This window comes from Neolamprologus multifasciatus, chromosome 14, assembly GCF_963576455.1.
Source record: "Neolamprologus multifasciatus chromosome 14, fNeoMul1.2, whole genome shotgun sequence".
NCBI classification, from domain to species: domain Eukaryota; kingdom Metazoa; phylum Chordata; class Actinopteri; order Cichliformes; family Cichlidae; genus Neolamprologus; species Neolamprologus multifasciatus.
In genome coordinates, this window is record NC_140452.1 from 6488689 (window position 1) to 6504002 (window position 15314).

Genomic DNA, 15314 nt, shown 5'->3' on the forward strand with positions numbered 1-15314 from the left:
TATACATTTAATTAAATTGGTCACAAATCAACATTTTGGGCTCAAAATGTTTTGTGTGGTATAAAAATATTATAAGACTTTTTCATTATATGAAATACAAGGAACAGCAGGAGCAAGATATGACTTTAATTGAACTGAAATTCTGAAAAATGGGGCAAGACAATCCACGACTGCTGGAACATGAGGGGCACTTCCTCACTCTCTGCCAGTGTAAATTATACCCAAGGTGTACACTACATGTGCATGCACAAAATGCACACACACAGCTTTTTTAAATGTTCTTCTTTGGGCACTGCATAGTCATCTTTAACTGTGCCCCATATTCTCCTGTGACAGCCTAACAATAGCCTGCCATCGATTCCCATCTGTGAGACATTCAGATCCTCAGATCCTCCTATGTCCCACTCTGTTGGACTGTCAGATCACTACAGCTACACTGTTTGAGGGCTTAAAAAGCAAGCCATCCAAACCTGTCACCGTACAAACAGCTGCCATGGCCCTGACAGGAAAATTGGGGTAGTGGTAGCGTTTAATTTGCCCTTCAGTTTAATGGAGAAGTTGAACAGTAAACTGGGGTTGGCCAGCAAGTTTTGTTTCCTTTTCAGTTTTTCACACCTCTTCCCACTCAGAACTTGCATGCATATGTTTTCTTAAATATGCAGAAAGTAATAATAACCAATGCTGTTATATAATAAGCTGTGGCCACTCTATGAAAGAGTTCACATGTTTACATCCAGAATGAATCCAATATTGTCTGACTTTGTAACACTTGTAATGCATTTTGCTGATTTCTTCTCCCCCCTATTCACTCCACTCCCTGTTGCAATGCATGATGGGCAGGCTCGATATTGTGCATGACACCTGCAACAAGTGTTGGTAGGTGCCAGCTTTCCTTATTGATTATCTTTGAACCCCATTGTAGTCACTGTCATTTAACTCACCACATAAAGTGAGCACAGTTGTTTTTTTTAATTTAGACTTTGAAATGTACTCAAAATGATATTCAGTGTCTTTTCAACACAGGCTATTCAAATGTAAATTGCAAATTTTGATTGTGAGCATACTTGTGTAATTTCAATTGGAAATGATGTGCTTTACTACTCTGTACTGTAGACCTTTTTGCTTCACCACAGATCTGTCTGTCACCTAATGCTTGTTGCAGTTCAAAATCCCCTGGCCCCTGCTTTGTCTAACTTACATTTCAACCTCTTTAACCTCTTGAGCACCTCATTATACTGTCTGGTTATCAATGCCAAATAAACATGAGGATTTATCAGTGGTAGCGGAAGAAAGTATAGAGATGTTGTGTGAAGTTTATGCAATCCTGATTGTACTGTAATTTTTGCAAAACCCAGTGAACTCTCTTATTCAGTTTTGAATGCTCCCCGCCAAGAAAATAACACGCTGCCACCTGATATATGCTCGTCCAAATTTCAATTAGCCGCTATTTAAATAATTTCCCTGACGTTTCGTTTCTTTTTCCACAGCAGGTTATTGTAGATATTTGTAGATAGAACGTTAAAGATCGCTAGAAAGCAGACAATAAATCTGAACCTGTTTAGATCTCATGTTTATCAGCATTCTATACACAGACATACAAATGAAGTGTCAAGCATTAAAAGCTTTAAATCTGCTCTGGTTCAACTGCCTGTGTGATCTTTCCCCCTCCAAGTACCCATGATGCACGGTGCTACCCCAGCCACTGTGTCTGCAGCCACCACATCTGCCACAAGTGTTCCCTTTGCAACAGCAACAGCCAATCAGGTTTGCTCCTCTCCTGCCTTCTTTCACAGTCTTTCACCTCTGCTATCACCTCTGACTTTTTCTCCTTTAATCGTACGATTTCAATGTGAATGAAATGAAAAATGCATGAGTGGTGCACAAGGCTCAACTTTGGTCTTTGCTAGTTATTTCTAAATATCTCAATTTGTGATTGTAGACATAATCGCTATGCTTATGCTTGTTAGCGGTTGTGGTTTTGTCCTCATTGCAGTAGACCCTTCTGTTTATTTCCCTCTGTCTTCCCATTCCCCCCTCCTCCCCTATTTGTCTTTTCTCCTCCCAATCAGATTCCAATAATATCTGCAGACCATCTGACTAGTCACAAGTATGTGACCCAGATGTAGAAGTCTCAGAACAGTATGTACTGCACCTCCAGCACCTCACACAATGCATTCGAACAATAAATCTTTTTCCTCTGAAAAAGACCTCCAAACCCCTGATGTGACAGAGTTGCAAAAGCTTTTTTTTGTTTGTTTTTTGGGGGAGTTAAGGTTCTAATCAGGAATGTTTTTTACAAAATAAAATTGTTCACTTACTTGGTAGCAGTTAGAAGAGAAGATTACGTCTCCGCTCATATTTGAAGGTTAGAGATGAAGCTGGAGTCAGGAGCTGCTTAACTTAGCTTAGAATAATCAACAGAAACACAGCAAAACAGGTAGAATTTAAAAAACTAAATGAAATATAAATAAATGTATTAAAAGCTGCCAAGTAGAGCGTTGAGTGCTTATCTGTTTACATTCCCTCTCTGCATGTTGAAATTTATACAGAAATGTTTGCCAATATTTAAAGTTGTGATTCTAAATGGTTGCTGGAAACATTAACTAGCTTGTAAGCTGCCAGCAGGTACAACATGCCAGGAATAGCAAATAAGCTTCCACACTATCAAACAGCACAAGCCAACAGAGATGAATTAATATCCTGTTTGTCTTGTATGACTTGGCCACTGTGGAAGTTTTCACAGTGATCCATCAGATTTTCTTGCGCTCCTGATTCCCCGCTGATGAGATTTACGATATGATAGTCATCATACAGCTGAACTAGATCAAATTAATTTCAGCCGCTCAGTGTTTGCATACTTTTACATATACACTTGTTTTGTTTTTAATACAGCTTTGAATATCTCAGCTCTTTAAGTGTTTTAGTAAAGTAGAACATAAACAATGTATTATAGAATTGATTGATATAACCTGTGTCGATATAAAACTCATAAAAATAGTTAATAAAATATATGAAATAATAAGATACTAATAACGTTGATGACAAATAAGTAACATCAAAAATGTCAAATATCACATCTTGTTCTAAAGCAGCTTGTGCTTCTAAGAAATATGTTCATATTGGATAATTGTGCAGCTAATGGGCTCTAATATTCAGTAACAGTGCATGAAATAGTCTGCCTCCCCTCAGAGATCTTCATTTAACCTTTTTGTTTGCCTTGATTTTCGCTAACTATAACTTTGTACATTATTGTGCAAAAGTTTTGAGCCACCTCTCATTCATTAGATTTTGTTTTCAAGGAGTTTGACACAGCTGCCGCATTTCAGTTGATCCATCATAAATGGATCTGCTGAATTGTTTTCAAGAAGCTGCTAAAAAGTAAATTTGAATTTTTGATTCAAATCACCATCAATATGCAAAGAGGAGGTCAGAAGACAAGTAAGGCAGTGAGCATCTACGGACCTCTGTAAAACAGTGTTGAGGTGTATTTCAGCCTGTGGTGTTGGAGAACATAACTGATGAAATTATCATCGTTTTGATCCACCGTGCAACACCATTCGCCTCACTTTTCAGCAGGGCAGTGATCGCAAACACACTGCAGTAACAACAGATAGAAAAACAAGTGGAACATTTTCCAGTTATTCAGTGGTTTTCCAAAGCCTGGATCACATCATTGTCCTTCAAGAATTTTGTACGACTATTCCTGAACACTACTTTGTGTTTTTATCTATTGTACAGTGTCCTTGGGGGTCTTGAAAGGCGCTTTATAAATAAAATTTATTATTATTATTATTATTATTATTATTACTTGAAGAAACTGCAAGTAAGCTTCCCTTAGAGCGTTGAAGAATAAAGGTGGTCATACCAAGTATTGACTTTCAAGGTTGTTAAAATGGTAAATTATCAGTTTTTGCCTTACATGCTGTATTTCTATATATGATTGCACATTTTTAAAAAATCAGCGCTTTATATGTATATATAAACAAATAATAAAACAAATGAGTGGTTGAAGTACAGTTTGTAATTCATAGTTACTATGGAAACGATACATTCATTTGTTTTAGACAGAAATTTTAGAAAGAAACTTTGAGGCTTATTATCAGCATTCTTGTCTGATTGAACTCTAAGTCAGCAGTAAACTCACTAGCGTTGCTTCGCCATTTTGCCGTTGCTCACAACTGACCTCCTGCACTTCATGCACGTCTTTTCAGATGGCGCTGCAGCGTGCTGGTGTCGAGTCCAAGATTAGCGGTCACCCTTCATGCTCGTAACATCAGGAGCGAAACGGAGGACCGAACTGGTTTGGAATAAATCTGCATGTTAACATAGGAGGCACAGTTTGTTAGAAGCGTTTTCATGTGTACTTCATGCACACTATTACACAACAAGAGAAAAGAACAACATCGCATCAAAGACTGCCTCGCGTTCCGTAGAGGCAACTGACCTTTATTCACCAGACACACTTTGAATGTTAACATAAGGTAAATGTGTGGAGCAGTCGCTGAACACGTCGACTGAATCGGTACGTCTGCTGACCAAGAATCATGACTTACGTTGTGCGTGTTTATTCATCGGTTGTTGGTCTTTTGTTTACACAAAGGTGCACCTTGTATTTCATTTGAGGAAAAACGAAACAAATAATCTGACTGAATCACATATGCATGCACAATGATTTTGTTAATGATTTGATTTTGTTAAACCTGATATAAGGGAAGTTACATGAGTGCACTCAGAGGCAAAATAGCAACTGAATGTCTGTGAGGTGTCTTTCAAACCTTTGTAGCCTACCTTTCTATCTCTTAAGCACATGTCTTTAATGTTGCAGGCCTCCCTGTAAAGTGCCATACATCTCAAACTACATGAATGGTATAGAAGCAGTGTTACAAAGTGTTGCAACTCAACGACTCCCTTTAATACGTCTCTTTTCTCTTTTGGACAGCATGAAGTGTCCAATGTCATAGCCCGTCATTGTCTGTGATTCCCTAAGAGCACCATCGCCCCATTGATTAGATGACCGTCCCCGGATCGTGTGCTTTGCATAAATCTTCTACTGAATGATTCGCTTTTCATTTTATTTTCTTCAACTTTGTTGTTGATGTCAGTTGTTTAGACGTGAAATGACTCGTAATCCGAGCTCTGTGCGGCCATTAAGTCCGTTGACTCTAAACGTCAGACGAGTAGACTGTGAGATCTCAGCCTGGGTGAGAGACCAAACAAGCTCTCTCAGCGATGAAACTGTTATGATGACACCACAGGGTCAGGATCAGATGATGTCCACGCTGCCGTGAGACAGAAGTCAAAATCTACAGTGCGACTGGCAAATACGCGACCTGTACGACCCGATTTGTTTTTCATTGGTATCGTTATTCATATTTTAAGACAGGTTAAAGTAAATTCAGTGTAGTGTATATAAAGTCAGACATATTTAAGAGTATTTGTTCTTATGTCTACCTAAGAACTGTTTTTCAGATAGTCAGCCAAAGTCTTTTCGTGTCACTGTTGTTAGGTGTTGTGGATAGACTAGTGGGGCTAAATTCTTAAAAATATGTAGCCCAAAGAAGGATCGAGTGTTTGGAGTAGATCTCTAGAACTCTTTATGTTATTTTATTTTTTAATATTCTGGGTGTTTTTTCAGGCATAGTCAATTGGTGGAAAGTACAGGGAAAGTGGCAAGAATATAAACGATTGTATAACTCATCCAAAGCCTTAGAATGTATTATCGGGTCAGCACAATGCAACATGCCATTTTGAACCATCCAGTTGCCTAATCCACGCCATATTAACACACAGAGAGAGCACTATGTAACTGTCACTTTTTTTGTCTGTGTTTTCTTAACTCTCTTGTGGTTTTCTTTGTTAGACAACAACAATTGTTTTATTTTTTTGTTTGGATGATTTTTTTTTTTTTATATTAGTTCAGATTTTCAGTTTGGCTTATTGTATTTATCTTTCTTATAATGAATATAAGGTACAGTGTGTGTGTTTGCGTGTTCCTCATGCACAGTTCCCTGAAATTCCATGTAATGTTAATTTTCGTATGATTACAATTGTAAACTCAATATTTTCTACGTTATGCATATTGTTGAACTGTATGCATATTGTTCATTTCGCTAGTCTTTTTTTTTTTTGTCTTCTTTGAACAAAGATGTTTTATATGAGTATCTAAAAGTAATGAAATAATAGAACGGAGAGGCCCAGGTTGTCGCTGTGGCAACCGTCGCCAATAAATGAGTAATATTTTAATGATTGTAAGGTTTGTAACTAGTCATATAAGAAAAAAAAAAGACTATTATAAAAATCTAGTTCTTAGATGTTTAGAGTAAAGATGTTATTTTCTACTGTATCCATTTCAAATAGTAACTATTGTTTTAATGTTTTTACTCTCCCTGGAAATTGGGCCATGTTGGAAAACAAGCTGCATATTTGATCACTTTTGGGGGCGTTGCTGGCGGGGTCAGGTGAACGTGGCGAGTAGGAAACTGAGTCTGAGCTCTCGTTTCTTACCCAGCCATCTGCAAACAACAAGGGTGGGGTGGGGAATCTTGAGGTGATAATGGTTGACTTTTTTGCACTTCTGTACATAGTCAAAAAAGAAAGAATCATGTATATTGAGATCTTATTTTGAATAAAAAAAATAATGTCTATCAAGACAAGGAATTTTGCTAGGATAACAAAAAAAAAAAATCTTATGAAAGGCTGAACAAAATTGCTTGCATCAAAAGGGCACCGAGTTCTCACTCTCCTACCCCTTTCAGAAAAGGCCAAGTGTTGCTCTTCTTTTTTGTCAGCAGCTTGTAGTTTGCCAGGTAACCTTCCGGAGGAGGCGTCCACTAGCCTCCAGGGTAAGGGCCTGACTGGGTTTGTCTGGTCCCCCAACCCGCCTGTACTGCACAGGTGTGTGTCATGGCCACGCCCGCCCAGGCCCAACCAATCACAACACGTCCTGTCTCTTTACTGTACTCAGAGAGGAATGCATGTTAAAGGAAATACATATACAGTTTAAAAAAAGAAATCACAACACAGTAATATTGATTAAGAAAACATTTACACAGAAAGATGTATTTACAGTATACAATATTCTATCAATGTAATGGAATAAAATATATATTAAAAAAAATATAAAAATAGAATAGTGGTTTATTTAAAAAAAAAAAAAGATTCCTGAGAATATACTCACTGAAGTTTCACCACTTGGAGAGTTAAAAATACATGCAACACAAACACCATAGCTATAAGTATGTTCTTTATGTTTATGTAAGCTGTGCTTCTAGTAGATGAAACTGACCGAACCCGATCGTAGTTCAACATCAGGTCAGAATTTAAGAATAACTGCAGAATGATATACTGCTTCGTAGTTTGGTTATTAACCAGTTAGTTTGAAATTTTGTCCTGATCACCTTAGTCATCTCTCATCTTCTACAAGCACGCATGCTTACCTTTATGATATAATGTAAACTGAACTTTTTTTGGTTTGTCGTTTGTTTTCTCTGCTTGTAGTGCTAAGATGATGTATTCTGTCTTCTGCTGCAGTTTGTTTCTGCTTGTTTTACTGTTCCGGGCCCCCTGAAAGGATGCGTCATGTTTGCATACCAGCCACCTCATCTGGAAAGCGTGTGTAGAGAAAACTACTGATTGCAACAGCCTAAAGCCATAAAATCCAATCATCTGAATGAAATATGAGAAAAATTATAAAGAGGTGGGGTGTGGTATGTTCTGGATCTCACAGGATTGTGTTTGCCTTGGTTTCTATTAATTACAGCATCAGGCAATAATTCCAGTCATGGAGGTAGTTAGTATAGCTTGTGGTGTGCTGTGCCAACACTGATGGATGTGTGGAGTTAAGAGAAAAGTACGTGACCCATTTTATTCACGGGGCCTGCATTGCTATATTTGATTCTTGCTGTTATGAATAAAAAAATGTAATAAAAATTTACAAATGAACTCAAGTAAAGGAGAATTTGTTTAAAATGTGTCGTTTCATTTGAGCTCAAGGTTGGGATGTTCTGGGTAATTTAAGGGAACACAAATTACAATACTAGAGCTCGTTTCTGTGCACAACAAGCAGCGAGCAGCTGTCCTGGCTGTGTGTAGCACAAGCGTTAAATGAAGCTTAACACAACATATTCATCTTTGTTTTTGTATTAAAGGGGATGTCAAACTTATTTTACATTGTTGGCCACATACAGGCCACTTTGACCTTTGTGAGCCACACCAGTGAAACCCCCCTTTCTGTCATTGCTAAGAAGTTTAACCGCGCACTGAAACCCTCAGTTATATCTTCAAGAAAAAATAAGCACTATTTCAACAACATGTCTCTGTTTTTCTACAGTAAACGATAAAGAAATGCTTCTATAGTAAATAGAAGAAATCTGTTAGAATGACTCTTTGGGACTGAATTGTGAGTAGTAATAATTTTCACTTTAATTTTTTTCTTTCTTTTTTGTTGAAACTAACTATAAAAAATGTTATTTAAATGTTGATCTATTGACATCAAATGACTTCAATAGTCTAGCGTATTATGATTGATCCCAGGAGTTTTTATCATTTAAAAAACTACAAAACTTACAAAAATACAGTTAAAAGTCTAAAATGTTTGTCTTTGTTCATATTTTGGGCCCGATTTGAGTTTTTGGTGGGGCGATTGTGGCCCCCGAGCCACATGTTTGACATGCTGTATTAAGCAGAATATTCAGTGTTAAACAAGTGACCTTTACATGTTTCACTGTAACACTTCATAATACTTAATTTTATTTGAAATTATTTATATTTACCCACAAATGCATAAATGTTGTTACACTAGAATTAGAGAACAAGTCTTTTTTTTCACAGGAAGCAAATAATAATACTCTAAGTAAATTTAAGTAGTTTGTTATAATCTGAAGCATTGAATAGTTTTGGGGTGATTTTGCAGTAAAACAAAAGATATTTCCCCATTTTACATAACCTTGCCTAACAGGGATTTTTTCAGGAAAGGGGACACTGCTTTCCTGTATTCTCCTTTTGAACTGTATTTTTCAACAGTGATTGTGAAAGAAAAACTCAATTGGCTCCACAGACCTGCAAATTTTTTCTCTTGTAAGTTACCTTTGCAACAGTGTTACTGTTGCATCTAATTCCACTGTGATTCCCATAACAACAGCAATGTATTTGCGACGTTTTTTTGGCTCAATGGCGCCCTCTCTCAGAAGTCGTGGCTAAAAGTGGCAGCATTAAAACATTCCTGATTCGAGAGAGGAGCGTGAGTGCGTTGTGTTTGAGGCATCTGTAATCTGCCAACCTGCCTGACAGGTAGGCCAACACATTCTGTTCGCATCCAGATAATAAAAGAGCAGTATTAAAAGGTAAACAAGTCTCACACACACACACACACACAGCGCAATGCAGTAAATTTAGTATCTGAAATGTGTAAATATTGTTTTACTGCAAAATTACCATAAATTGCACACTACTTAAAATTGCTTACACAGTACTTAAATTTACTTACAATATAATTATGTCGTTGTTTCCCGTGAAAACCTAGCTTGTTACTCTTATTCTCCCTTTATGAGGCTGTAGCATTTTATTTTCATTTACATTGTAATTGAAAATGAAATGCCTTGAAATTCTATTTCATTGCAGACAAATAAAATTTCTGCCTGCGACCTGTTTTTTTTTTTTTTAAAGACAAAGCTGTTTCCACTCTCTCTGCCAAGCTAACGCTAATGAGCTGCAGGCTTCACCTTTTAGTTAATTTAAGCGCTTCTGTTTCAGCAGTCATAGCTGACTACAACCACACAAAGGATGATGTCAAGATACATGACCACCACACAAAATCAGTAGGAATTTAATGCAGTATTGTAAACTCACATCACATGATAGGTCTTTATCGTGTACAGTTAAAGATTTTTGTCTTCAAATAAAATACGTGTAATTTTTATGTAACCCCCCCCCCTCCTCCAGCCAGCAATTCGCTACATTTATACTGTAGCATTCATTAAAATCTTGTTTTACCTCTCTATATATGATGGATCAGTTTGTCCCGCCTGCCGAAATTTCCAATTAAGATGAAAGATTTTAATTGAGATAGAGATGCAATAACCGATAGAATCTAAACGTGACTTGGCTGCAGTCTTTTAAAAAGCAAGCTATCTAATTAGAATGAGGAATTGTGTGATTTGTTGGCACAATACTTTAATTAAAGGAAGATTTTGTAAAGTCTTATGTCAGCATTTTAGTCCTTAAAATGACCCCAGAGTTCTCTAACACTGGTAATGTTTCCTCATCCCATATAATCCGAAAGGATCTTTAATCAGCCAAAACAGAAGATGTTGATGAGACAGTAAAGATCGGGATTACGCCATCTTTGCTGTCAGCAAGTTGTATTTCCAGTGCTCAGGAGCCACACGACAGACCACGTGCATGTTCACACTCAGCCGTCTTCTTCCTCTTTGTTTGTTTTTTAAATTACACACTCATAAAAATGTATAACTTCAAGTTTTCAGCAGCTTTTTGGTGTCGAGTTTTTTTTCTTTCAGAGACCCAACACGTATGCTGGACCATTATGTTGATTCAAAAGTGCGATTCAAATAACACCCACCAGATGGCACCCTCTCTTTGTGAATTAAGGCTTCTGAACAGTTTTTTTTTTTTATTAAATTAGTAATAAGTCTATATATAGACTGAAATGATTGCTTCTGACGCTGTCCCTTCCTTTGGCCATACCAATATCAAGTAAAGGAGTGCCTAATCTATTTTAGATGCCAAATCTTTTTTCTATTCAACAAAGCCTGAGCTATTATTAATAACCTATCTAAATATTTGATATGCCCACAACTAAAAGAGAAGGTAATGTAGACATCATAAATTATGGTTCTCTTAGTTGAATGGTTGTTCCATGCTAGTTTCTTTTCAGTTACTTGGAGCTGGTTGCAACTCTTGGTCAGACCGCAAGGTGGTCATACTAATTTTCAATCTTATCTTTTAGTTAATTATTTTTATGGCATCCAAACAGATCTCCATTCATCCCCAAAAAAGTGCACTTTTGAAAGTTATGACAGTTTTTAGGTTCCATAACTTTCTGTTGATGCCATTTGCTCTGAATCTTGACTAAATCAAACAGAATGACAATGAGAGATGTCAGGGAAATTACATTGTGATTAGACTGATAGAAAAATGTTGGGAAATCAACCTGTGGAACTTGTAAGATCTGGTGGGCTGCTGACCCAACGCATCAATTTCTGGGGAAATGTTGACAGCACTGAAAGGAAACTGTCAGGCGAGGGCAGATTATCTGCTTGAAACAAACAAGAAAATCATTAGAGAACATAGTCTTTTAATAAAAGACTGTTTTTTTAATAAAAGTATTTTACCTCTCTCCCTTCCTTCACTCAGTGATAAGCCTCCTTCTTTTGCCTTGTCCTCACTTTTCCTTCTCAAGTCTCTCTCTCCTTCCCCCTCCCTTCATCTCTCTGTCCAACGGCGTGTGGAGGTTTAATGAAGCAGTGCTGATCCAATAATGGCAACTTCTGTCGCCTGCTGCACAAAGTATGATATATGACCTCATGTCCTCAACACATCATGAATCTCACTTACTACTACCCCCTCAACATGTCGTCGTTTTTTTTCAATTAGGTTCCCTTTAAAACAATATATAAAGCTGAATGTGTGTGTGTGTGTGTGTGTGCATTGTTTGTGTGGATACAAGAAGACTGAAACCTCCAGACAAGTTGCCATGTGGTCAAAAAGCAGATGAGTTGCACTCTGAGCACTCAGCCATAAGTGTGCATTAAAACACAATAAATATCATTTAATGAATTTCCTCTCAGGGGAGAAAAATGTTGAGAATTGTAAGGAAAAAAAGAGTCCTTCTATTTTTAAATTATAGATACAGTGTAAAGAGCAGTGTGTTTGCTCTAGTAAGGGGTTAGAAAAGCAGTTAAAAGTGACCCAATAATGGACTAATGCTCTGACCTCATTATGAAGGCAATCATGAAAGGAATAGGAGATAGAGAAAGGGGAAGAGAGACCAATAAAGGAAGAGAGGAAAAACAAAATGCACAATGACATTAAAGGGAGCGCACGTGTTTTTCATTTAGGTCCAGAGGTAAATAATAAATCTTAGAAAACAGGCATCATAAAGGGATTTGTGGCAGGTAATTCCAAGGCTGATAGACAATGATCACAAAGACAGACAGCATAGATTATCATTGTCACCTATATTTTAACGGAATGGTTTTATTATTTGCTCTGTTGTCCGATGTCCCCACCGTCACTTGAGTGATGTCGCTGTCTCTCCCTCACTGCTGTCTGACTGCTGAGTCACTACGACTTTCACTGACTGCTACGTGGAGCACAGCTCAAATGCCCGATCTTCTCTAGGGTGTAAGTGGGATGTTGTGTGTGTGTGTCTGTCAGCATCCAGGTGTTTGTTTACAGAAATGCGCTGTGTCTGCTTACAGTAAGTGTCTGTGAATACTTTCTAGTGTTGGTGGAACAGAGAGAGTGGAAGAGTTTCCGCATGTTAAGCTAATCGCATCTCCTCCAGCAAGAAGGGAGGTATCGATCCGACCAGCTCAAGTCCATTGCAGAATCTCTGCAGCTTGTGTTTTGATATCGTGTAACTGAAGCCTGTCCAAAGATGCTGGATGCATAGCTGCAATTTAGGCCTGGCTAAAAACCTTGAACATTTTAAGCTGTAAATTAGAGTGAGATCAAACTTCTCACTTATGTGTTGATTTCAAAGCAACGTCTTGACAACTACATGATTTTGTATTCGTTTAATCTGCAGTAAAGCTATGGTGTCTTTTGATATTATAAACTATTAAATGTTGTTTCCAAAAAATTTTTATGGATCATGTCCTAGTAAATACAATAAACTATTTCCAGGCCAAGACTTAATGTTCGGAGTGTGAGTTACTTTTTGCAAATATAGGTCATAAAAAACAAAATCTTTCTCAGATTGAAATTCACCAGACGCAATCTGTTCTTTCCTCTCCATGTGGACTGTTTAACTGCAACAAATCAAAGCCAGTTTAAATGTGATTGGCCAGTAGCACTCAGGCTACAAGAGGGGACCATAAGTCTTGTAACCTTGTAAGGAAATAATCTATTCTGTCCCATAAATTGACCAAAAATTACCTGCAAATATCTTAAATCAAATATTATAGGAACCTTTTAGGGCATAGGTGTCAAACTCTGGCCCGTGGGCCAAATTTGGCCCGCAGACTAATTACATTTGGCCCGCGAAGCCATACCAAATTACTATTAGAGCTGGCCTACTGGTATTATACAGCTAATATATATATTGTTTAGTATTAAGCTTTGCTTGTTCCATATTCAGTTTTTCAGCAAAACGTGTTTGAGTCCATAAGAAAAGATTCATTCTTATATCTGGAGGAATAAATATATTTCATCATCATCATCATCATCATCATCATTATCATCAACTTTATTTATAAAGCACTTAAAAAACAACCACAGCTGACACAAAGTGCTGTACATTGGAACTGTAAAATAAAATTACATGAGATATAAATAAAAACCAAATAAAAGAAGAGTGAAATCATTAATTAAATAACTACTTCAATTAAAAGAGAAACTAAGTCTCACTGAGGTTAAAAGCCAAGGAATAAAAGTGGGTTTGAAGACGTGATTTAAAAGTGGACAGTGAAGGGGCCTCTCTAACGTGCATATTTCAATAAATATTAATGTTAGCCCGCGACTTTGTTCCTGTTTTGAATTTTGGCCCACTGTGTATTTGAGTTTGACACCCCTGTTTTAGGGAGTATGACGGGATGTTGGTCCCTCGGTAACACTATCCTCCTCTCTGGTGTTGGTACTAACAAGGTTTGAGTCTTGCTTGCTTGCTACATTTGTGCAGTGAAAAGGTTAGCAACTTTTAAGGAAGCCTTCCCTGCCAACATACTAGTCTCTGTATAACTAGTTGTCCTGCAGAGGATTCACATGGCTACATATGGGCCCCTCAAGGTGCAGCACACACATGAACTTCCCCACCCCTGCTGGACACCAGTCTGCCATACAACACCACCAACTGGAACTCAACTCTCCAAGCAAGACAAACTTCTATTGGGATTATGCTTTACCAGCTTAGCCACAAATCACAAGTTGTTGGTAAGCCTGTAACCTACTGTATCTTGCACCAGTGTGTTGAGCGTACCACCGATGGATGGAAGTCCCCTGGACTTCTCAACAGCCATCTATGCCGGGGACTAGGGGTGCAACGATACTCGTATCGATATCGAACCGTTCGATACAGTGCTTTCGGTTCGGTACGCATATGTATCGAACGATACAACATTTTTAATTTATTTTATCAACTTTCCTTCTGACGATGCTGTCTGTGTTGAGCGCTCAGTGGATCTGCGCTCGACAGTGCAGCCTAGGCGGAGTAGTCGAACACAGATTCACTGAGCGCAGGGCAAGCTAGCGAGACAGAAGCTAGGCTAGTTGCAACATGGCAAATTGAACCTCCCCCACCCTCATTCAGATCTGGCGTTTGGAACTATTTTGGTTTTCATGTGATGTATGACCCTGAAGGTAAGCGCGTCATGGACAAAAGTAAAACAGTATGTTGGATGTGCCAGCAATGCTCAATTGGTGGGAACTAGTGTGTTAGCGCAGTTAGCTCGTTAATGTGTTGACGTCTTCCAGCCCCACTCATGAGGTGATCCGCGGTAGCTCGTTAACGGAGATTTGCCGTGTTGTGACGTTAATGTCATTTCAGATTAACGCTGACAGCACTAGTGGGAACACAACCAATATGACTGCACATTTACTCCGACATCATCCTAGTGCAAAGACAAGTGGAAGCAGACAAAAACAAGCAGGCATGCTACAAACTTTACCCGAGTCATTTAGACAGCCGTTAGCACATGATTCTCCTTATGGGGACCTGATATGTTTAATATGCTGCTGAAAATATAGCCCAGGAGAAGCGTATAGTATAGCTTTTATTTTGGAAAGAGACATTTCTCCATAATAAACTCTCTTTTCCAAAGATGAGTGATTCCTCAATCAGATACAGGGCTCGCAAAATCGCTAGCCCGACGTCCTGGGGCTTTTTTCCAGTCGGGCTACCAAAATCTATCTCTGCCCTGCCCGTCGGCCTATCGTAGGAAGGAAAACTATATGTCAATGCTTTTGCATTCTTTCGGAAATGTAGCTGGGTAATTATGTCATTGGCATCGGCCACTGTCAATATGTGACATACTGAAATTGCGTTTGAATTTGCGCTTGTTTTTTGCTTTCACTTTGCAATCGCGTGAACTGTGTATAGAAAGCGACAGTACTGATTGGTGAGTGATGATAATTTGCGC

The 15314-nt window shown here is 38.1% G+C and overlaps 1 protein-coding gene across 10 annotated transcripts in view; it reads left to right on the plus strand.

The window, feature by feature from the left end:
- LOC146503363 (muscleblind-like protein 1) overlaps positions 1–7941 on the plus strand; it is a 73127-nt gene extending 65186 nt beyond the window's left edge. For 5 of the 10 annotated variants that reach the window (XM_085184538.1, XM_085184537.1, XM_085184540.1 and 2 more), the window contains 4 exons: positions 841–876; positions 1673–1764; positions 2070–2139; positions 4212–7941. In XM_085184538.1, coding sequence (XP_085040664.1) covers positions 841–876; positions 1673–1764; positions 2070–2126 — 185 coding nt within the window. In that variant the 3' untranslated portion in view covers positions 2127–2139; positions 4212–7941. Of the gene's footprint in view, positions 1–840; positions 877–1672; positions 1765–2069 lie in introns of all 10 variants that reach the window. The other 5 variants (XM_085184541.1, XM_085184544.1, XM_085184545.1 and 2 more) reach the window with 3 other exon arrangements.
- Positions 7942–15314: the final 7373 nt, after the last annotated feature.